At 31.4% G+C, this 23,767-nt stretch overlaps 1 protein-coding gene and 1 pseudogene across 11 annotated transcripts; one reads left to right on the top strand and one right to left on the bottom strand.

Moving 5' to 3' along the window:
• Positions 1-4,193: 4,193 nt before the first annotated feature.
• On the bottom strand, positions 4,194-7,909 carry LOC137826737 (U-box domain-containing protein 4-like). Of its 11 annotated transcripts, XM_068632859.1 has the most exons (5): positions 7,697-7,821; positions 7,244-7,487; positions 6,932-7,085; positions 6,716-6,846; positions 4,194-6,032 (listed from the first exon to the last, which is right to left on the bottom strand). In XM_068632859.1, exons 4-5 carry the CDS (start codon positions 6,780-6,782, stop codon positions 4,327-4,329), a joined length of 1,773 nt encoding a protein of 590 aa, XP_068488960.1. In that variant the 5' UTR covers positions 6,783-6,846; positions 6,932-7,085; positions 7,244-7,487; positions 7,697-7,821; the 3' UTR covers positions 4,194-4,326. The 11 variants fall into 11 exon arrangements, with proteins under 11 accessions (XP_068488960.1, XP_068488962.1, XP_068488964.1 ...); XM_068632861.1 differs by lacking the exon at positions 7,244-7,487 and having other exon boundaries at positions 6,932-7,030; positions 7,697-7,897; XM_068632863.1 differs by lacking the exon at positions 6,716-6,846 and having other exon boundaries at positions 7,697-7,883.
• Positions 7,910-18,378: 10,469 nt separating this feature from the next.
• LOC137827381 (small nucleolar RNA R71) lies at positions 18,379-18,484 on the top strand (annotated as a pseudogene).
• The last annotated feature ends 5,283 nt before the right edge of the window (positions 18,485-23,767 follow it).

Here is a 23,767-nt window from a genome sequence, read left to right as displayed (position 1 = left end):
CTTATTAAGAACTTAGTTTTAATAATCTTAAATAAAAATGTATTTTACTGTACAAAATTTATATATTTTTATAATATATTATAAAGATATAAAATGTTGACTAACATGTAAATCTAAAAATAGTTATGTTATAATTAATATTTAGGATGTTATAGTCATTACTTTATCGACTTCCACGATCACTTACGGCAATTGCAAACAAAAGTTAAAATGTTTTTTGAATTTGGTTAACAATCTATATAATTTTGTTGTGGCTTCATGGTGATGGATTTTGTAACATTCCAAAATTTTACCCATATATAATAAAATAAAAGTAAAACAAACACTATCTACTTAACATATGAACATATATAACTATCTTATAATTGTATCTAAAAAAAATATCCCTCTTCATAGAGATTTTAATATATACATCAAAAGTTTTAAAAACAAACAGAGCATTCAAATTAAAATTTTCACATCATCCCGCTGCTTACTTAGGAGCTCTATTACCTGCAGTCTCATCTGCTCCCGTGTACAACACGATCATCACAGATAAAGAAACAAACACAAAAAAAATAACAGGGTAAGCTAGCTATAACAAAATTTTCTATATAATTTAAATTTCAAATTGATACACAAAATTCATAAATTCTCATACAATTTCTCAAACATTTCACATAACCATCAAGTGTCTATCACGTTCATCATCCACATTACTCCTGTCAGATTTCTACTCACTCACATACTCAGACACTTGACTCTACTTCTGGAAGACTCGTGTATTGAAATTAGCATCCAGAGACCTGCACCTGTCATACTACTGCTGTGAAACCCACACAGCCATGCGCATAATTATCTCATTATCTCATCATCTCATCATCTTCATATGACAGGGTAAATCCATTTGATCTGCTCTCAGTTCTTTCAAACCTCAGACTCAGCCAAATGAACCTCCTTCGACTCTCATCAACTGAATAACTTCATCTATGTGATTCCACTATATCAGTAGAGTCAAGATCGTCTCATTCATAGGACACTCACAAATCAATACACCCTAATAACAATCTCAACACGGTATTTTCTTTCCTGAAAATACTATGTCTTGATCACACTTTAGCCTCATTACATACATCATTTAACATATAAATGCACCACTCAATCACATCATATTTAAACTTTTTAAACAATCCAAATATATCTCAAACTTTACTTAAATACATAATTAATTCCAAATATATGCTCTTTAAATCAATCATCATTTAAAATCAAACCACCACTTCTCATCAAACATCTCATTAAGTAATTCAACAAAATATTCTAAAACAAGTTCAACTCATTTATATTATTATTCAAACACTTTCAATTCTCAATCACAAACACCTTCAACAACTTATTCACCTTAAAATCAATATAAAATATTCAAAGTCAACTATTTTAGTCAATATATTACTTTACTCTTCAAAAGAGACAATCCTGGTCACCCCACATCCAGAATCTTCTAACCTAGGGTTTTAATTAAAAGAATAAGACTAGCTTCCCTTACCTGGACTTGAGCAGATGCTCACTAAGAGCTCCAACCCACCAAAAGCTTAAGGATAATCTAACCTGCACCACAAAGTCCTGATCACAAATCTAACTATATCACTAGGACCCTGATCTAACAGAGACTAATTCTGAAGTTAAAAACCTCACATGCAAACTTAAACTAAAAGACACCCTAACCAGATCAAAACTAACTCAGAAAATGAGCCAAAAATGAACTTACTCTATCTAAGATTCTGATCAGGCAATCTCGTAGAGTTCACTGCCAGGAGTCCAATGGCAGACTCCGATCGTCAAACTGATGAGCGAAGAAATCAGAATCTTAGATAGAAGGGAGAGGAAAGGAAAAGGGAACAAAAATGAACTTACTCTATCAAAGAGATTCTGATCGGGCAGTCTTGTAGATCTCGCTGCCAGAAGTCTAATGGTGGACTCCGATCGTCAGAATCTTAGAGTGAAGGGAGAGAAAAGGAAAATGAAACTTCTAGAGAGATAATGGTTCTTTTAAAATGAAACCTGAATAATTTTCTATTTATATAGCTTTTTCACTTTAATAATAAAATATTCATGTGTCATTTTAATGGTACCATTTATACTCTAAAACTATTTTCTCAGTCCTTACAGATTCTTAGAGAAAATTAAGTTTTTAAAAGTTACTAAAGCATTAAAGAGTGAATAAATTTATAGTACTTTTAGATTAAATAAATAAACTACATTGAAATGAACTAAAGATACAAAATGAAAATCACAATATGGTAAATTATTTAGCTTCATCTCTTTGTTTATTTTAGTGATTATTTTTTCTTAAATTTATTGAAAAAGATGGCATAAGTTTACAGTAACATGCTAAAGCATGTCATCGATTGAAAACTAAGATTTTTTTTATAAAAAATTATCTTTAACTCGCATTTGATAAGAAAAATATTGGAATCACCAATGAGTTGGCACAAATCACTATAAAGAAGTGATCAAGATATTGTTAAAGTTATGACATTAGTTAGAAAATCCAAAGAAAAGTTACATAATGAAATATGATATTTGACATACTTTATTGAATGAAGTATTATTATCTTGTATGGAGTAAGATTTTGACATTACAAATATGGGTCATACATTCATTACACAAGAATACACAATGATATCAAACATAAATGGTTGAACAATTATTTGATTATATACATAAAGAAAGATTTTTTTTATATTAACAATGAAAAAAATATAGAAAATTTTCAAAATATAAAAATGCATATGGTGAAATAAAAATGTAGATTTCTTTTATCTTTATATTATATTTTTTAAGAAGTCTTATTTATTTTTATAAAATATTGTAATATTTTATTTTAGTAAAATTATTATATATATATGTATATAGATAGATAGATATATGTGATGACTTCATACTCTCAAGTTACCAAATAATACATATAATTGCAATGCTGGTTTTTTTATTTTAATTTGTATATTTACCATTATTCCCTTTGAATATTCCTTCTTTGAAATATCTTTTATAGTTGTCCACCCTAATAACTTTTCACACAGGAGAGCTTTCTTTCACAACACTCAAAATAATTTCATCACTATTAAATAAATCATGGTCCCACAGGAAAAAAACAAAAAACTTAAGGATCCTTGATTTATATATTTTTTATCAATTTTTTTTGTTTAGTTTTTATTTTAAGGATTGCATGTAAGGAATAGCAAACACATTTTATTATTTTTATATTTTATGTATTTATGTTGGAAATAAAATAAGGTTAAAATGAAACTGTGTTATTATTTATAGTAACAATATAATATATTTTTAAAATAAGAACCAAGATAAATTTTTTCTTTCATGCAAAGGAATCTGAGCTGAACAACAAGTCAAAATTATAAAATACTAAGTGCTGGAAGGTGATTGCATAAAATAATATAAAACTGGAAGGTAAGAGTAAAGGACTGTTGTATATATTTTTAAATTTTGATTTTAACTTTTAACTATTGAAATCAATATTTTTAATTCTGTATTTTATTTTAATTTACTTTCTTACAAAGATCAAAGTTTAGATGTTTTTAAAATATAGAATTAAAACAAAAGTTTTAAAAAGACAGAAACTAAAATCAAATTCAAAACTTTTTCCAGAACTAAAAGCACCACTAATCCAAAATGGAAAAGGAAAAAGAAAAACCATTACAAATATTACGTTATCTCATCATAGTCACTTACTTTTCTTTCTTTTTTATATTCCTTGCTTATTCAGATCCCATAATCAATTCCTCTTATGCATTTTGTACTTTTTAAAGTTTTTTTTGTAGAACCCTTACTTCTCATTGACAAAATGCACAAGGAAAAAGAAAAATCCACTGCAGGGTTAAAGAATCTCACAGAAGTTTTAACTTTTTCACATGCTAGCATCGAAAGGGAATAATCAGAGTCTTCAAGAACCTAAATTTAGAACAAAACACATCCACGCAGCAGAGGAGACAAAAGCTTAACATTGATTACAATCATTATACAGATTCACAAAGCCGATAAATTACAAAAAAAATTTAAAAATCACTGCATGAAGACAGAAGAGAATCATCTTGAGTTTGAAATTTTCACACTGATTAAATAGTATAAATTACAGCAGAACAGGTAGATTTAACTTATTCTGATTCCAGTAAGAATTTCAGAAAAAAGGAGTGTGTACAGAAATTTAAATATTTATAATATAAACTAACACTGATTATAATACATAGATTAGCAAACTTGTTTCATTCAAGTTTGCAACTTAGCATTTTGCTTCTTGGTACAAAAAAGGAAATTAACAAATTTTTCCACTATTTCTTGCTAAACAAACTTCTTAATTTTCCTCTTTCCAACCGTTCGTGTAGCTTTTTAGCTCCTGGAATGTCCATCTCAGTAAGTTTCTTCAGATACCCAATTGCCCCATACGAGATCATTAGCTTCTTACATTTCTTACTTGAAGAAAGTGATCCAAGGCAAGTGACTGCATATTTTTTTGCAGTGTTCTGAGGACTTGGATCAAGCAACTGAACCAAGTTTGGCACACTTTTATCATCCTTCTTAACTTCTCTCGTATTCTGAGACACAACAATCAGGCTTGCGATTGCTTGAGCAGCAACCTCTCTAGCACTGTTTGACTTGGCCTCAAGCATTTTCACAAGGAGAGGGATGCAACCAGCTTCACCAACCATTTTCTTCATGTCTGTGGAGCTGCAAACTCGGCATATTGCGGCTACGGCGGCTTGCTGAGCACCTAAGGATCCGGACTTCAACACATGAACCAATCGGGGGACCAAACCAAGAGAGACCAAGGATTCCTCTGGGACCGATCCGACCAAATTTCTCAATGCTCCAACAGCGGATTCTTGAGGAAGTGGACCATCAAGATAAGCCAGAAGACTCCTGACTCCACCTTCTGATATGACACTCCTCCTTAGATTCTCATTGCTTGCAGTGAGATTCTGCAAACATTCTGCAGCATGCTCTTTGGAACCTAATAGAATTCCACAGTTAAGCAGATTGATCATGATCCTCACAATCCCTTCTTCAGACAAAGTTTGTCTCACCTCAGGCACAGCTGATATGTTCTTCAGAGTACAAGCAGCTGCAGCCTGTGACACAGAGTCACCAATTTGACAAAGTTCAACCAATGGAGGAACCCCACCATGCCCCACAATTTCACGAGCTGTTTCAGCTGACATAGACAACCTCTGAAGGGATATTGTGGCCTTCTCCTTCCCCACTGCACTGCCAGATTCAACAAGCCTTATAAGAGGTGGCAGAACTCCCTCGGAAACTAGCCAATTTTCGCAACTACCAGATTCCGCAAGCGAGCATATAACAGTAACTGTTTTCTCTCTTATTCTGGGAGAGGTAGCTGTAAGCAATTGAACCAAAGCAGCAATGTTGCTCCGACCAAGAGCAGCTAAAACACTCTTCTCATCTTCCTTCATGGCCTCAACAACGCTGTCTAGAGCTTGGTGCTTCGCTTCCAAGTGGCCAATCTGAAGGCGCGCCAGCAATTCCCTTATGTTGTGTGCTGCAACATCTGATTCTGCCACAGAACTAGACACAGCCAATGGTAAAGTAGCCTCACCCAGCACACCAGTTTTGATCAAAAGCCCACAATCCCGCAAATTCAAATCAAGCTTCCCAGTCAATGCATCTAGATCACTCTGCATCCGAAGCTTACCCTCATACTTCTCCTTCATACACAACTCAGCTAATTCAATCGCTTCCCCCAGTGTCTTCGACACAGCCTGCAACTGCTCCTTGCACAGAGCATTTTTTGAGAAGCACGGATGGCTTGACAAATCTGATAATCTTGAGGGGATCTGTTCCAATTTTGCAATGATCATCTTCCATCTACCAGCAAATCCCTTAACCTCTCTTGCCTTCTCAAGAACAACGGGAACAAGTTCCTGTGCATGCAACAACCACTCTTCTGTGGACCGTGCATCAACTGCATCACCATCTTCCACCATGGTTTTGGTTCGGTAGGCGCAGAACTGATGATTAGCTGCCACAAATGGAAAACAAGAAAACGAAGCCTTCAAAGAAATGCCCCAGATGCCAATTGGTAAAATAGAAAAACGATATCAGGCATAGAAAATAAAAGGCTGTGGTGGAGCAGTTGCAATCATATAATCCGTAAATTATAAATTAAGACTCCAATAGAAAACTCTGAGGCACAAAAAAACAACCACCCCAATACCCCCAACAACTTCGAGAATCTCATATGAGCACACACAAAGCTTGTTTACTGAAAGCATGACTCGACCAACAAAACTGAAGTACCAAAACATGCCCCACAAGTCTTTTCTCTCACTTTGCCAATTCAATGCCCTCGGAAAACCATAAGCACTTAATAAATTTGTTGTAAATTAAACATTATTGATATTCTACAACTAAACCATGGTAGATGAAATAGTATGGTTGATGAAAGTGAAGGAAAATACTTTTGATGGCAAACAAAAAAAAAGCCGTCGGCAGATATTTTAGACACAAATCCAAGAGTACCCTTCCAAAAGACACACCTAACACATGGCACAGATGTAATATTGTATCCTTTCTAGGGGTATATTGGTCAATAAGAAACAAAACCCCAACTTTACTTTTGAACCATGATAGAAAATATTTGTTTTAGAGTGTGTCAAAGATGAATCTAGAGAGAAAAGTGAGGTTAATCAGTTAGACACTGACCCTTATCAGTGGTTTGAGAAAAGTAGAAGTCTTTCCTAGCTGTGTGTTTTCCCTTCTTTCTCCTCATAAATGAGGCTACTGGTATGAGAAAGGGAGAGGCTTTCCTTTGAAGGGAAGACACAAGTCCCTGTCTACAGTTGTATACACGCTAGTTCGTACAATGAACCATCACCAGAAAAAAAGTATTTAAAAGTAATATATGAATATGAAATATACCTCAAATTAAGATGATTTGCTTAATATTCCAAGAGTTTATCCTCTTGAGAGAGACATTGGATGATGCACAAAAGCCTTGTTCTCCAATCCTCAATGTTTCTGTAAAACCCAAAACAATTACAGTCCCCGTGTTCCATGATCTGATTGGTGATATCTACGTACAGAAGGACAAAATCTAATTTTTCCAGAAGCAAAACCACAAAAAAGAACAACAAAACACTACTTTTCTTTCCAGAAGGAGGATCAAATCAAAGCAACAACCCAGAAACAAAATTAAAAATATAAAAAAAATTACAGAACCAACCCACCGACCTTTTAAGAATGGATAACTGAGAAAGCAAATTGCTGTGTCTTAATCTTCAAAATTCACAAAGCAGCCACACACTCTATATCTCTGACAAAGACACACACTAAAGTAGTGGCATAGAAATGGCAAGACTTTGCTTTGACAACTCTCAACAACATTGAGTCATTTAAAGGTAATGCTTAGAGCAATCAAGACAAACTTTGATCTTCAACAAAAACGCGTATGTATTCATGCTCAAATGACACAACACTACAAACCAGAAGAAGTTTCCTCAGAATCAGAAACATCCAGAAACGGTTTCTGCTTCATAATTGAGAAACGGACACAAAACACTCGAAATCTCATTTAATAATAATATAATATAAGTGAAGAAATCAGAAGAATCTTTCCACCAAGAGTCAATGGTTACAATAAAATCTGAAAAATTCAAAGTAAAATCAAGAGAAAAAAAAAAATACCAGCTCAGCCTGAGAAAGTAATCAAGCTTAACTACCAAGTGCAGTATAGAAGTATTCACTTCAATGTTCACACCCACAATTCAAAAATCAAACTTGATTGTTTCAACCGTTCTCTCTCCCTGCAAATGGAAGATAATGTGTCAGCCTCGCTGTCTCGAAGATGAAGATTCTCTCTGTAAAAGGCATTATTTTACACTGTCAACGGAGAAAGGGAGTTTGTGCTTCGAGCAACGTGGCATAAAGCTCGAACATGTTTTTCCATCCAACGGTCAAGATTGATTTTAGGACAGACATTGCGACCGTTGTGATTGGGTAAATTTTGAATATGTACGAAATTCTAAAAATATGTTAATATACTATCATTTTTAAGAATAATAGTATGTCTTTTATTTTTTTAAAAATACCATGTTTTTAAAAAAATATAAAGAATAATAATATGTTTTATTTATCATTTTAAAAATAATTTCAACTAAAAAATAAACTAAACATAATTTAATATTTTAGACCACAACAGCGCGTTTACTGAAGATTAGCGAAAATATAGGTGTTTTTATGTTTTATTTTAAAAAAAATTCAAAATAATTGGAATCATTATTAAATACTAAATAGAGTAATTGTGAGAAAAACTATAATGTATGAGATATTTTGAAAAATAAAAATTACATAAAATGGTTGAAAAAAAGTAACACACACATATTATATAAAAGAAATAATTATATTTAAAAGTAATTTAAAAATATATATTATATAAATTAAATATAAATGGTAATATTTTTTATGACAAACAAAATTACATTACACATTAACTTTAGTGTATGTATTATTTTTTAGAGCTATTTTAACTAGTTTTAACAAAAGTAAATAACTGTATTTTTTTATGAACAAAATTAATTTTGAAAGTTATATTTGAAAGTTTTAAGAATATATTCATTTATATTTTAAATATAATATTATTTATCTTCAAATAAAGTAAATTTTAATTTTTTCTTAAAATGTATATGAAACGGGTATTTTTGTGATCGAAGGTAAACCAAACTGATCCTTACTTTAAAAGAAGATGACTTGGATAAAAACCGCCACGTGTAAAGTGGTCCTTACTTTGAAGTCTGCGTCCAGCTGGCAATACACACGTGTGAAGTGCAAAAACTGTTGAGACGTGTGTTTAGTTACGTGCTAAACGTCGGTGTGAAATCTTATCTAAGTGAATAATAGAAATAAAAAAAAAGTGATTATAATGTAGTAATGCAACTTTTGAAATTTTACATTTAACTTCACAAAATTTATCTTGTGAGTTTCTGAGATAGAGAGATAACATGATATAATTACTAACACGAATTCACATAAATAACTGAAATTCTTATAATTCTCAACTTCAAATATGAATTTGATAAATGCTCAATGTTAAATACTAAAATAATAAATAATTGTTAATTTAATTAATTATATTTATATTTTTAGATATTACTTTTTTTAATTTAGTTGAAATAATGGCTAATATCTAATTATAAGCACATGGCAATCATGCGTCTGGTGATTTCAATCACTTCGTTTATGGCAATTAAATTATAAGTCAGATTATGAAGTAGCGTTGACTTAATTTTTTTAAAGTTATACTACCCCTATTTCAGGTGACTTTTCTTTAATAAGATTCTGTAATATTTAATATTGTACGGGTAAATAATTTATCTGGCATGTAATATGAAATTTATCTCACTAAATTTAACATTCCGTTGAAATTTAAACGCCCTTAATAAACATATACAGCAGTTTGATTGACATGATAACGTAAAAATGCATAATTATTTATGTGTATGAGTTAATAGACGATTAATCATAACAAATAAAATATAATTTTACTATAAAGGAGTTGAATTTCTGAAATAATGGTTCTAAAATTAATAATTAGAAGAAGAAAAACTCCATTAAAAATAGCAGTAAAAATTAAGATAACAAATTGTGCAGTAAAAACGCATAATATGAAAAGTAAAAGAATAAAAAAAAAAGTAGTTGGTGCATTGCAGGGAATGAATGGTAGTTGAAAAGAAGTGAAAAAAACACAGAAAACGAAAAGAAATGGATTTTTAATTTTTTATTTAAAAAATTAATAAGATATATTTTCATAATATATTATGATTTTTAATAAATTTTAATCAATAATTAAAAGTGTGTTACATAATATGTTACGAATATTTTTCATAAATTAATAATACGCACGTGGATATAGGAGTTCGGAAGTTTTCTATTTTTTTTTCTCGTGTTCAATATTTTTTATTTATTTTTCTTCTTAGTTATTCCATTAGTTATAATATATCTATTAAATTTTCTGATAATTAATTATTTTAAAAAAGTTACTGATTATTTTCAATAAGATATTATCTTTTAATTACGTCAATATAACTATCAATATAGTTTTATAAATTACTTTTTACGATAATATAGGTATTAGAAAAGAACAATGTTTTACAATCATATAAAAACGAAAATAGTAGATATTAACTAGTTATATAATTTTATTGGATGTTAAGTGCAGTTACTCTAAAATAAAATAAATTAATTTTTTGTTTTATTTTTTAGGAAGCTGGTGCTGTTAAACAAGTAAAAAGTTGAGCTGGAAGCCATTTTATGAATTCTTTTCAGTCCCATGAAACAGGTGGTTACTACATTATTGCTTGAACAGTGTTGTAGATGAATGTGCAGAAGCCTCTGTGCCCAATTCCAGAACCATAATGGGTCAACAGTGTCTAATATATAGTAGGTATGATATAAACATTATCTCTAACTGCTATTGTAGAATGTTTTGGTTATTTGATTAGTAACATACTTCTAATATAAAATTCTGGAAAATACTTTATCTGTTGAACATTGATGATTCAGCTAGTTAAGGTAATAAAAACAGGCTAAATTTTTACTCTCACCCTTCTGCTCCCTTCATTTTTAAGAGGGCACACAGAAAAATAAATAAAATACAGACATTTACTCTTCTCATAATATTATTATTATTATTATTATTATTATTGCAAGAAATGTTTCCTAAGTTCAAGAAGATAAGGGTGTGCAGATTTTTTTCTTTTTATTTCTATATTCTAGAATTGGCAAATTATAACTGTTGAATAATTAAGTATCTTAACTTTTTTTCCTAGACCTTTCTTCATTTTAGATTTTACCTCATTGAATATTTCCAAGTGCCTTGAATTTTTGATTTCTAGACTCCCGCATGCAAAATCGATATAATTTTTAAATAATAATATAATAATAATAATACATAATTATTAAACTCTCTGTAGATGTGAAAGAAATAAAAAAGAAAGTGCATTTGTACGGGATGGGTAATGCCGTAAAGGAAAGGGTGTGAAGAGAAAACAGATAAGCATTCAAAAGAAAGGAGTTTCAAGTTTGTCGTCTCGCATGATAATAACGGAAAGAAAATAAACATTACAAAATATTTTCAGAAATTTTAAAGTTGCATGCATTGAAGTGACGTATCATAATCTCCAACTTCTTTCTCAGCTTTCTTTTATATATAAAAAAATGAACAAGGCAGATTTTGTTGGTTCACAAAATATGTTTGGCACATGAAAATACAAAATAAATTACATTGTGAGAGTTTTTTGAATTTGTATATATTCTTTTATTCTTAACGTTTGCAACAACTTTGCATAAGATATATAATTTAATGTTTTTTCAAACAATTAAAGCAAAATAAAGAGAAAGATGCAGATATAAGAAACCATGATAAATAATGAATTATGAAATAAAAAAAAGAAGAAATAGAAATAATGAGTGTAAAAATAGGTTGGCAGTAGCTTTATGAGGAATTGATGAAAAAAATAATGAAAGATTTACATGTATATATGAGGCTTAGCTAACCATGGCATCAATTTAAACTTTTGATTCAGTTTTAGATGAACAAAAAATTACAATCTGGATCAAATTGACCACTAGACCAATTAAGTTCTTTGGTCATATTATCATTTTTATTATACTTATACATATTAGTATAATTTATACATATTAATATAATTTATATATATTAATATAATTAATAATAATAATAATAATAAAATAAATTATATTTATATTATTAATATTTATTAATATTATTTATATTATTAATATTTATTAATGTTATAATTAATATTATTATTAACATTATATTCATATTATTAATATTATTATTAATATTATTAGTATTAATATTCATATTATTATTAATATTTATTAATATTATTAGTATTAATATTCATATTATTAATATTATATTCATATTATTAATATTATATTCATATTATCAATATTATATTCATATTATTAATATTAATTTTGATATAAATATACATTTAGATATTTATTGCGTGTGTATAGTAGTTTTATTTGACTTGAGTAATATTACTTTTATCCGGATATAGATAGATAGAGAGAAAAAGGAAGAAATTATATAATATTAATATAACTTTAATACTATAAATACATATATATTGATTAATATATTTCTTTATTTAATCATTAATTTTTTAAAACTCATGGTTAAATTTAAATTTACTTTCATATTATATATATATATATATTAATATAAAATTATTTGATATCTTATTTTCAAATATAGGTTATTATAGGTAGTTGTGAAGTTTTTGTTAGATGGCTATATAGGTGCTTGTATCTTACACTTCTTTTCTGATTTGAGATTCTTGTATAAGGATTGAAATATCCTTAAAATGTTTTGTTTAATTTTTTTTATTCTTTGTCGACAAAAAAAATCTTATTTTCAAATATTTACTTACATACATTAAAATTGATATAATGTATAATTTTTAAAATATTTTAAATTATAAATTATTTAATCACTTTGTCATTATGATTTATATATTAGTAGAAAGGGTTATTTAGTAACAACTTTTTACATAGATTTATGGAATAATTAATATAGTTTAAACTATAATGATATGCTAACTAGTAATCTGTATTAGAGATTTAATTAATAGTTAATGTAAAATTCATCATTTTATGTTAAAAGATAATATTGTTTGTTGACAATATTCTTTACTATAACACACAAGTAAAACCAACTACCTATAATGAACTTAATTAAGTCAATATGATCGTAAAATAATAATTAATATGATAGTTGATTTTAATGTAATAGGTAATATGATGACTATGAGTATGACATATATTAAATTTGATTCATACTAATAGATAATATAATAAATTATGTTTAGATTCAAGTAGATTATAGATAAATTAAATGTGATTCATATGTTAATATTGTTAGTATTGTTAATATTATTATTATTGTTAGTATTATTAATATTGTTAGTATTATTAATATTGTTAGTATTATTAATATTGTTAGTATTATTAATATTATTAATATTGTTAGTATTATTAATAATAATAAGTATAATAAAAATCATAATAAAACTAAAGAATTTGCTTGGTGTAGTGGTTAAATTTTACTTGGTTGCTGAAGGAACCTGGTTTCGAATCCCATTCACTGCTAAATCCGTATGTAATAATGGAGAAAAATGCCCGAGCCACTTCCAGTCCGTGTGGTAATCTGCTGTTGATAACTCGGAGAGTTAGGGTTTGATTCAGGACGTAACAAAACCAACTTATCAAATATAGAAAAGAGAATTTTATATATATATCACCAAGAATACATTTGATCAAGATAAATTACATTCAATCCCAAGTTAGAAAGAACTTAGCCACTCATGACAGCTCCTCCAATCTTCATTCTTGATCTGGATTGCATAAGAAGGGCTGATCTGAGCAAGTTCTTCTCCTAAGAACAGAGGTTTCTTCTCTTTCTCTCACTAGTCTCTCTCTAAAAAAACCTAATCTGTTTTCCACCCCTGGTTTTGAGTTATGTTTCAGAATTTATATAATCAACTTTAGCTTGAGCTAGCAATTCTAGCTTGGGCTAGAATTGTACTGCACCTTTAATCAATTCTGGACAGTTTTAGCTTGAGCTAAATCCTCTAGCTTGAGCTAAATCTTCTTGTGATCCAATTAAGTTTTTACTTTTTTTTTTTCTCTTTCAATGCCAGCTTGAATACATTCTTTCAATGCTTCATATTCATCTGCAATTTACACAAAAATTGAGATTAAATTTCTTCATTTGTTTCTTGGTTCAAAAAATATATAATCAGATTCAATAATTCTCAGATTAGGGTAATTTTCTTACATTAAGCAACAATTAAGTTCCAAAGTGTTCAATTTTCTCAATCATAAAAACTACACATTGGCACTTATCAAATTCCCCCCAACCTAGAATCTTGCTTGTCCTCAAGCAAAGTAATTGAATCCCAAAAAATATGAGTTCATTCTTCCCCAAAATCCTTAGAAATCAAATCTATAGTTTAATATCAGAACAACTTCATGGAAAAAGCACAAGTTAATCAACAAAAAATTATGGTGTTTCCTATCAATTCAAACCAAGACAGGATGAGAATGTATTCAATTTCCAAGGTAAACAATTGTTACTCTTCACTGAGAATCAAACTAAGGAATTTCTGTCTTCATTTCTCACTGGTGAGTGTTTTCCCTATTTTTTCACTGAATTCCAAGTTAATTTAAGGTTGCCCTTCATTTCCAGTTGATTACAAACACTTTTACAAACATAGATCTTGAGGTCTTTTCAGGTTGTAATGAGGCTGGGTTACAAAGAAAATTTGGTTTTTCCAGGATAACAAAATGCACACTTAACAAAAGATTAGCATATTTGCAATTCACTTTCTAATTGTGTTATCCATTATCCCTTCCATAAGATTCATTCACATTGCTTCTTTTTATATTCTTGTAATCCCTTTTGCTTTTCTTTTTTTTCTTTTTTTTTCTTTTTTTTTAGAAAAGAGAATGAGAATTTGGATAATTTTGTTATTCCCTTTTTTTTTTTCCTTTTTTTTTTTCTTTCATTCTCCAAATCCCAGCAGCCACACCAAACCCAATTCTTTTTAATTATAGAAATTTGAATTACACCTATGCTCTCCTTTTGTTAGCATACCACAAGGTAGGACAATATATGTATATCAGAAGCTAGGGTGCAATAAAACAAATTTGGCTAAAAAAAAGTTATTTTTCTACACATTTCATCATATATTGCAAAGGTTAGCTGTTTGGTTTTGAGTTTTCTCACCTCCAACTCTATTAAACATGCCTCAATCATCTCCATATTTGATTTTGTGATGCAAATTGACTAGAAAATTAGGCAACCTCAATTAACTCTTCACTAGTGAAAGTCTCTCAAACTGTTTAAAGGTTTCACACTCTCACTTGGTTGGCTAAATTCAATTCCTCATTTGTTCTCAGACATTGCTTTCAACTATTTACCTTGTTCCAACTTTTACACATTAATATCCTTTCTCAATTTGAGTGATGGTTCCAGCCACAAATTCCTTTTCAAATTAAGTCCCCGATCAATCCATTTAGTTGTTCTAATTTAAAACTATGGTTTGATTTCTTTTTCCAAAAAAATTATACCATCATCTATCTATATACAAGATTTCACTTCACAAAATATGCAAACATCAACCATTATACTAACTTAAGCTTGTCATCAACAAAATCTAAAGTAAGAAATATTAAACCAAACTACTAAAGTCAACCTACTAAACTAAACTACTTAAACTAAATTAATACTGAAATTAAAGTTAAACAAAAAAGATAAAACCAATTTTCTAATCATTGTTCATGAGAAGTATCAATCTCCTCTTATGACTTTGTTCCGCTCTGTGCCAACATCATCATTCTGAACTTGAATGTTCATCATTTGTTGCTGCTCCAGTTGGTTCAATTGCCATTTCTGGTGTATCTTCAACTCTAGTCCCAACTCCATATGCTCCTGCCTCCCCTGAAAAATTGTGCATGTCCCCAGGCCAAGATAGATAATCATGAAATTCAGTGGGTGTCAACGATAGATTATTTAATACCAGTTGTGGATTTGGTATGACTCATTTTTCTACACATGTAAGAATAAGCATTTCTCAAACCAAAGTGTTTTATTTGATTGACATTTTAACAAATACTTGGTAAGCATGATATAGAATGGCATTTAGAGACTAGTACTGCATAATTTTTGGTATTTAATCCATGAAAACCGTACTTAACTTTGATTATCCCATTCCACAATCCTATTCAACATCAAGACATTGAAATTTCAAAAAGATTGAATCTTTCAATTTGAAAACGAAACTGTGAACTGGAAGCAGAAATATGCATGACTGGGCTTTGTTGAATGGAAACGACAATGAAAATGATTATGGAGAAGAGTAATTACTTACCTTGATAATGACAATGTAGATGAAATGTTTGTTTGAGAATGGTTATGTAGATGGAAGCTTTGGGATTTTTTTAGAACAGAGGGTGTTTCTGAAACTGAGTTAGGGTGCAGGGTTTTCAAAATGTGATTTTTATAAAATGCTGCAGTTCTTTTTTTTTTTTTTTTGTAGAAATCTCACTAGCTTAGGCTAGAGCTTCTTAGCTCAGGCTAAAATTTGGCAGAGAGCAACAGATTTGTTCTAGCTCAAGCTAGCTCTTTTTAGCTTAAGCTAAAATTTGACAGAGAGCAACAGAGTTTTCTAGCTCAAGCTAGCTCATTTTAGCTCAGGCTAAAATTTGGCAGAGAGCAACAAATTTGATTTAGCTCAAGCTAGCTCTTTTTAGCTCAAGCGAAAGTTGCAGAACAAAATTTTTTCTTCTTTTTCTGCATAACTAGCTTAGGCTAAAAGTTCTAGCTTAAGCTAAAATTACCCTGCAATGAAATTTTCTTGAAAATTTTCATTTTGTCTTTGCCAAAAGTTTCAAACCTTTCTAAGCTTTCTTCCATCTATTCATTTCACCAAACATTTCAAACATACATGACCATTTCACATATCAAACTGGTTTTAAAAACATCAAATGTTAAAACATACTACTAAATCAAAACAAAATTAAAGACACATTTCAAAACAAAACACTGGGTTGCCTCCCAGCAAGCGCTCGTTTAACGTCATATAGCTTGACGCCTGATTAACATCATTGAAGGTTCAACAATATTCACATCCACTCTGAAACACTCTTTATGATCATTTGAATACTTCTTTGCTTCAAAAACATTAAAGCTTACTTCTTCATCTTGAGCACAAACCTTCAATCTTCCTTTGTCTACATCAATTATAACTTTGGCAGTTTTCATGAATGGTCTTCCCAGTATTAAAGGTACTTCAACATCTTCTTCAATATCCATTACAACAAAATCTACTGGGAATAGAAATTTATCTACCTTTACCAATAGATCTTCAACTATTCCATGTGGATATTTGATTGATCTATCAGCCAACTGCAAAGTCATTCTTGTAGGTTTCACTTCTACATCTCCAATTTTCTTCAGCATTGATATAGGCATCAAATTAATACTAGCTCCAAGATCCAATAATGCCTTTCCAACAGTAAGATTTCCTATGGTAACTGGCAAAGTGAAACTCCCAGGATCTCTGGATTTCTGTGGTAATGATTTTTGAATTATAGCACTGCATCCAGCTTCCAATTCAACTATTTCCTGGTCATTGAACTTTCTTTTCTTTGTCAATAATTCCTTCATGAATTTAGCATATGTAGGCATCTGCTCTAAAGCTTCAGTAAAAGGAATGATAATTTGCAGTCTTTTGAGAATATCCATGAATCTTGCAAATTGTCTTTCTTTGCATTTCTTTGTAGGAGCATGTGGATAAGGTACATCTTTTATAGGAACACTCCTCTCTTGTTTTTCATTTTTTTCTATTTTCTCACCAATATCTACAACATCTTCCTTATTCCTTCTTTCTCCTCCCTCACACTCAATCTGTTCTTTTTCATTTTCTCTCTCACTCAAAACCTCTTCCTCAACAACTAAATTATCTACAATTCCTTTTCCTATAACTTTCCCACTTCTAGTGGTGATAGACTTGCAATGCTCTTTGGGATTGGTTTGTGTATTTGCTGAAAATTGACTTCCTTGATTATCAGCTAACTGTTTAGCCAGCTGCCCCACCTGTGTCTCTAAATTTCTTATTGATGCTTCAGTATTTTTCTGATTAGATAGAGAGGCTTGCATGAATTTCTCAAAAGTATCCTCCAATTTGGATGTTCTCTCATGAACGGAAGGATAATGTGGTTGCTGCTGATAAGGGACTTGTCTGTTAGATGATCCAGCCTCTTGCTTCCACCCCAATCCTTGATTTGGATTATTCCTCCATCCTTGAGCCATGTTATTTGGATAATTATATGCAAAGCCACCTTGCCTTCCTTGATTATTCATATACTGAACCTCTTCCTCTGATGGATTTTGGTAAGAGCATTGGCCATTGAGATGATCTCCCCCACAAAAATCACACTTCAAAGCTTGATTTTGAATTGAAGGAGAATTTACTGCATGTAATTGTTGAGGCAGTTTTGTCATTTGCTTGGTTAATGCCTCAATTTGCTGAGTCAAAATCTTGTTTTGTGCTAAAATTGCATCTGAAGTACTAAGATCCAGCACCCCTTTCTTTTGCACTGAATATCTATCATGTTGAGCTTGGTAATCTGTTGAGGCTAAGGCATCAATGATTCTTGTAGCTTGTTCTGCATCAACACTCATCATTGTACCTCCTGCTGCAGCATCTAAGATCATTTTAGTATCAGGCCTCAAACCATTGTGGAATATGTTCAACTGAGCAATATCCTCAAAGCCATGATTAGGACATCTCCTTAACATCACTTTAAAGCGTTCCCAAGCTTCACAAAAAGGTTCTTCTGGCCCTTGCCTGAATGTGGAGATATCAGACTTAGCCTTGATGTATCGAGAGAGTGGGAAGAATCTGTGTAGGAATTTCTTTTCTACATCATTCCAGCTACTTAGACTCTGATTTGGATGCGACTTTAACCATTCTTTTGCTTTGCCTGCAAGTGAGAAAGGAAATAGACGCAGATAAACAGATTCAATATCATTTTCCTTGAAGCCCATGGTCCCAACCAACTCATAGAATGTGGATAGATGAGTATAAGGGTCTTCATGATCCATTCCAGTGAATTGATGAGTGCTGATTAAGCTAAGAAAAGCTGGCTTCATTTCTAATGATTTGGTGGCAGGAGGTATGGCTATGCTGGAGAAATGCCTTGGTCCTTGTTGCATAGCATAGTCTCCCAATGTCCTTCTAGGTGGATTTTGTCTATTTTCAGCCATTTGGAACTCTGTTTGATTGTGTGAGTTGAGAGTGTTGGAAGATTCTCCTTTTGCTTGTCCTTGCTTCTTCTTTTCTTCTCTCTTCTTGCTCTGATTTTTTCTAGCTGTCTTCTCAATTTCTGGATCAAATTCCAATTGATCTTCAGGAACCTGTCCTCTCAATAACATGTATCTAAGACAACTCAAGCAAGGATTAGCACAGGATAAAAGAATAAGATATAAACCAGTATATATTCACAAATAAAACAGAATATTCACAATACTCAATGAGTTATACTTCAGAAATTCTTAAAAGAAATTGTTCCCCGACAACGGCGCCAAAAACTTGTTGATATTTCTCGGCAAGTGTACCGAATCAACTGTAATATAGTACTCCTTAAAGTACGAATGTCGAACCCACAGGAAACAATTCTAATTAAGATGTTCTGTTTTAAAACTCATTAAGTATAGAAAATAATTTTGTGACTTTGTTCATAACCAAATTAAAGATTTCACAAATAACTCGGAGAGTTAGGGTTTGATTCAGGACGTAACAAAACCAACTTATCAAATATAGAGAAAGATACTTAGGATTGAATTGCGTTTATCTCAATCATCTGTATTTTGAATAATACAATATATAATACTCAAAACTACTTATTCTTGATGCTTAATTTAAAGTCATTCATCTTGATTCCTCACAGATGAAATTCATAAGATAATTTCTCAAACACTGATTCCTCAGATATTTAACAAATCATCCAGCTTTAGGAACAGAATTATCATGCAATCAATAACCTGGAATCTATTCCTAGCATTACAAGTTATCAAGTATTTTCGTTTATTTCAGATCCTTAAAGGTACATTCCAGTTAAATTTAAGGATCAAAATCAAGACTCTATTGATCAGACAGAATCAAGCAATAAGCATAAAACGAAAATACCAAGAACAAGTAGAAAAGAGAATTTTATATATATATCACCAAGAATACATTTGATCAAGATAAATTACATTCAATCCCAAGTTAGAAAGAACTTAGCCACTCATGATAGCTCCTCCAATCTTCATTCTTGATCTGGATTGCATAAGAAGGGCTGATCTAAGCAAGTTCTTCTCCTAAGAACAGAGGTTTCTTCTCTTTCTCTCACTAGTCTCTCTCTAAAAAAACCTAATCTGTTTTCCACCCCTGGTTTTGAGTTATGTTTCAGAATTTATATAATCAACTTTAGCTTGAGCTAGCGATTCTAGCCTGAGCTAGATCAGTACTGCACCTTTAATCAACTCTGGACAGTTTTAGCTTGAGCTAGCAATTCTAGCTTGGGCTAGAATTGTATTGCACCTTTAATCAATTCTGGACAGTTTTAGCTTGAGCTAAATCCTCTAGCTTGAGCTAAATCTTCTTGTGATCCAATTAAGTTTTTACTTTTTTTTTCTCTTTCAATGCCAGCTTGAATACATTCTTTCAATGCTTCATATTCATCTGCAATTTACACAAAAATTGAGATTAAATTTCTTCATTTGTTTCTTGGTTCAAAAAATATATAATCAGATTCAATAATTCTCAGATTAGGGTAATTTTCTTACATTAAGCAACAATTAAGTTCCAAAGTGTTCAATTTTCTCAATCATAAAAACTACACATTGGCACTTATCATCTGCCAAGTCTGATTGGCATCAAGTGCAATCAACTCCTCTTGCATAGCTTGTTTCCAGCAGGCATGTTTTGAAGCTTCCCTGTAAGTGTGAGGCTCCGAATGGGAAGAGATAGAAAGAACAGTGCATTTAAAAGCAGGAGATAAAGATTTATAAGAAACAAAATTATTAATGGGATATTTAGTACTTACACTGTTTGAGGTGGTCAAATCAGTTTGAAAATCTGCAAGGTATGCTGGTGCCTTTCTTTGTCTATTTGATCTCCTCAATGGTATGTTCAGATCATCAATTTGTGTATCATCCAGGGTCTCTTCATTTTGGTTAGGATCCATGTCCACATCAATTTGTGCAGTACCCATAGTCTCATGAGGATGACAATCATTTTGAAAAATAATATCACAGCTTGAATCATAATTGTGAGGAATAGGCAAAGAAAGGCTGTTGGAATTCATACAGGAATCTTTGTTCAAATGATATGGAAAATGGTTTTCATAAAAGGTAATATTCCTTGATACCTCAATACTATGATTTATAAGATTTAGAAAAATATATCCCTTTGTGTTGGAAGAAAAACCGAGAAAGATACCATGCACAGAACGATCATCAAGTTTCTTTCTATGTGCAGTGAGCGTGCTAGAGTAACACAAACATCCAAACACGCGTAAAGAAGAAAGATCATATGGTCTACTATTCAATTTTTCATAGGGTGCAATGTTGTGCAACAAAGGAGTGGGAGTGCAATTGATTAAAAAAAACAGCATGTTGTACAACAAAATTCCAGAATAAATAAGGTAAATTTGCTTGAAAAAGCAAGGCACGGGTAACATTTAAAATGTGTTGATGTTTTCTTTCAACAATACCATTTTGTTCAGGTGTTTCTACACATGTGGTTTGGTGAACAATGCCTTTAGAAGAAAATAAATTTTTCATGGCAAATTCAGCACCATTGTCGGTGCGAATAGTTTTAACCGTAGTTTTAAACTGATTTTCAACGTAAGCAATGAAATTAACAATATGATTTCTAACTTCAGATTTTGTGTGTAAAGAAATAACCTAAGTAAAACGTGAAAAATCATCCACAATGGTTAACAAATATCTAAAACCGTGCATTGAAATGACAGAACAAGGACCCCAAATGTCCATATGCAGTAATTCAAAGATGCTAGCAGTATGAGATTTACTTAAATTAAAAGGGAGTTTCTTTTGTTTGGCACGATGACATACATCACATACATGCGGTTTTTCAGCAGGAATATAAGAGTATTTAGTTCTCAAAACATTTAATCTTTCATCTGAAAGATGCCCCATTCTATAGTGCCACAGATTAATGTCTTTGACAGTACAATTGAAAGAATGAGCAATAGTGTGTGTAGCAGTATTACGAAAAAAAGAAGATTCAAAAGCATACAAGCCAGCTTTGACACTAACTATACCAATCCTCTCTTTGGTTGTATTGTCCTGTATCATACAATTATTGGAGGAGAAAATTAAACTGCAGTTCATATTTAAAGAAAGTTTAGAAGTAGATACAAGATTAAAGGAAAGCTGAGGAACATATAAGACATCAATAAGGTAAAATTTGTGATTAAAAATCACAGTTCCAGAATATTTTGCAAACACATGATGGCCATTAGGTAGACTAATAGAAATAGGTTTAATGCTTTTGTATGAAGTAAACTCAGATAAAGAAGAACACACATGATCAGTTGCTCCTGAATCTAGAATCCAATAATTTCTACCATGCTGTAAATTATTTAAGGTAAGAATGTTACCAGTTGGAGACCTCTTTGCCATTTTGTGATTGGTGTCTGCAGTGAACGAGCCCACCCGATTTACTTGAATATTGGCTGCAGTGTTATTATTGGTGCTTTGTCTAAACAAATCTGACAAAACTTGATATTGTTGTGCTGTGAGGTGATATTCCCCTTTTTCCTGTTCTTTTTGGCAAGGCTCAGAAAGCACATAATCAGATATAACAATATTATTAACCTGATTGGTTTTACTACCATAAAACTTGTATCCAGGAGGATACCCGTGTTTCTTGTAACAAGTTTCTATGGTGTGACCATTTCTTCCACAGTGGGTACACATTTTCTTATTCCCATTATTTTTGAAGGACTTATTTTCTTGATTAGGAAACCCAACCTTCCGAAAACAAACGTTCTCTGTATGGCCATTTTTACCACAAAAGGTGCATATCACAGAAGAAGAGATGCGATTAGAATTAGCACTATTAATATTTGAGACAGAAAAGTTGTTGTCCAGTTGACGTTCTTGTTGCACCACAAGAGAAAATTTTTTTGTTATAGGAGGTATAGGCTCCATAAGAAGTACATGAAATTTTATGTTAAGATATTGTTCATTTAACCCCCTTAGAAACTGCATGGCCTGGTCTTCACATTTTCTTTGGTTGATAAGAGAAGTAAAAGCAACAAAGCAAGAGCATTTTGTCTCACAAATGCATACAGGATTAGGTCTAAAGTTTTCTAGTTCATCCCAAATTATTCTCAGCTTAGTGAAATAGTCAGTTACAGTCAATTCACCTTGATGTAAAGAAGCAACTCCCAGTTGTAAATCTGAAATTCTAGATAAATCCCCCGAAGAATATCTACTCTTCAAATCATTCCATATATCTAAAGCTATATCCATCCATACGATGCTTTGTCTAATGGGAATAGAGACAGAATGGACTAACCACGAGACGACCATATTGTTGCATCTGTGCCAAGCCGAGTAAGTGGGATGGTTCTTGAGTGGACATGGGCACGTGCCAAGAACAAATTCCACCTTATTTTTCGCGCTCAACGCCGTTATAATCGACTTACTCCAAGAGTGATAGTTTGTAGAGTCCAACGCCGGCGAGACCAAAGGGACAGCAGGGTTCTCACTGGGATGGAGATAAAGGCAATTGTTCATCAAGTTCAATTGTTCCACCGATTGATTCGTTGCATTCGGCTGAGACAATTGCACTGTGGTTCCCTCAGTTCCAACGGTTTCAGCCATATCCGAAAGAGAAACAAAAAATTCAAGATTTGGAACAAGAAACCGTGAAGAACGAAATTCATAGAAGAAGACGAAATTCAGAGTGCACAGCAGAGCTCTTCTTGAAGAGCTTTGATACCATAATAGAAATAAATCCTCTGTCTTGATTATGCGGAAGAACTTCGGGAATGATGAAAAGAACTTGTGATGAGAATGATGCAGAGATGAAGGGAAAATAAACCCTAAAAGGGTTGAAAGGTTCTGACCAGAGAAAGAGG

Source organism: Phaseolus vulgaris, chromosome 8, assembly GCF_000499845.2.
Source record: "Phaseolus vulgaris cultivar G19833 chromosome 8, P. vulgaris v2.0, whole genome shotgun sequence".
NCBI lineage: Eukaryota > Viridiplantae > Streptophyta > Magnoliopsida > Fabales > Fabaceae > Phaseolus > Phaseolus vulgaris.
This window is presented reverse-complemented; position numbering and strand designations above follow the sequence as displayed.

Coding starts and splice junctions, on each gene's coding strand:
- LOC137826737 (XM_068632858.1), bottom strand. CDS start 6,318: ATGTTTTGGTACTTCAGTTTTGTTGGTCGAGTCATGCTTTCAGTAAAC. Junction 6,033..6,227: donor GATTCTCGAAGTTGTTGGGG/GTATTGGGGTGG, acceptor CATTTGTGGCAG/CTAATCATCAGTTCTGCGCC.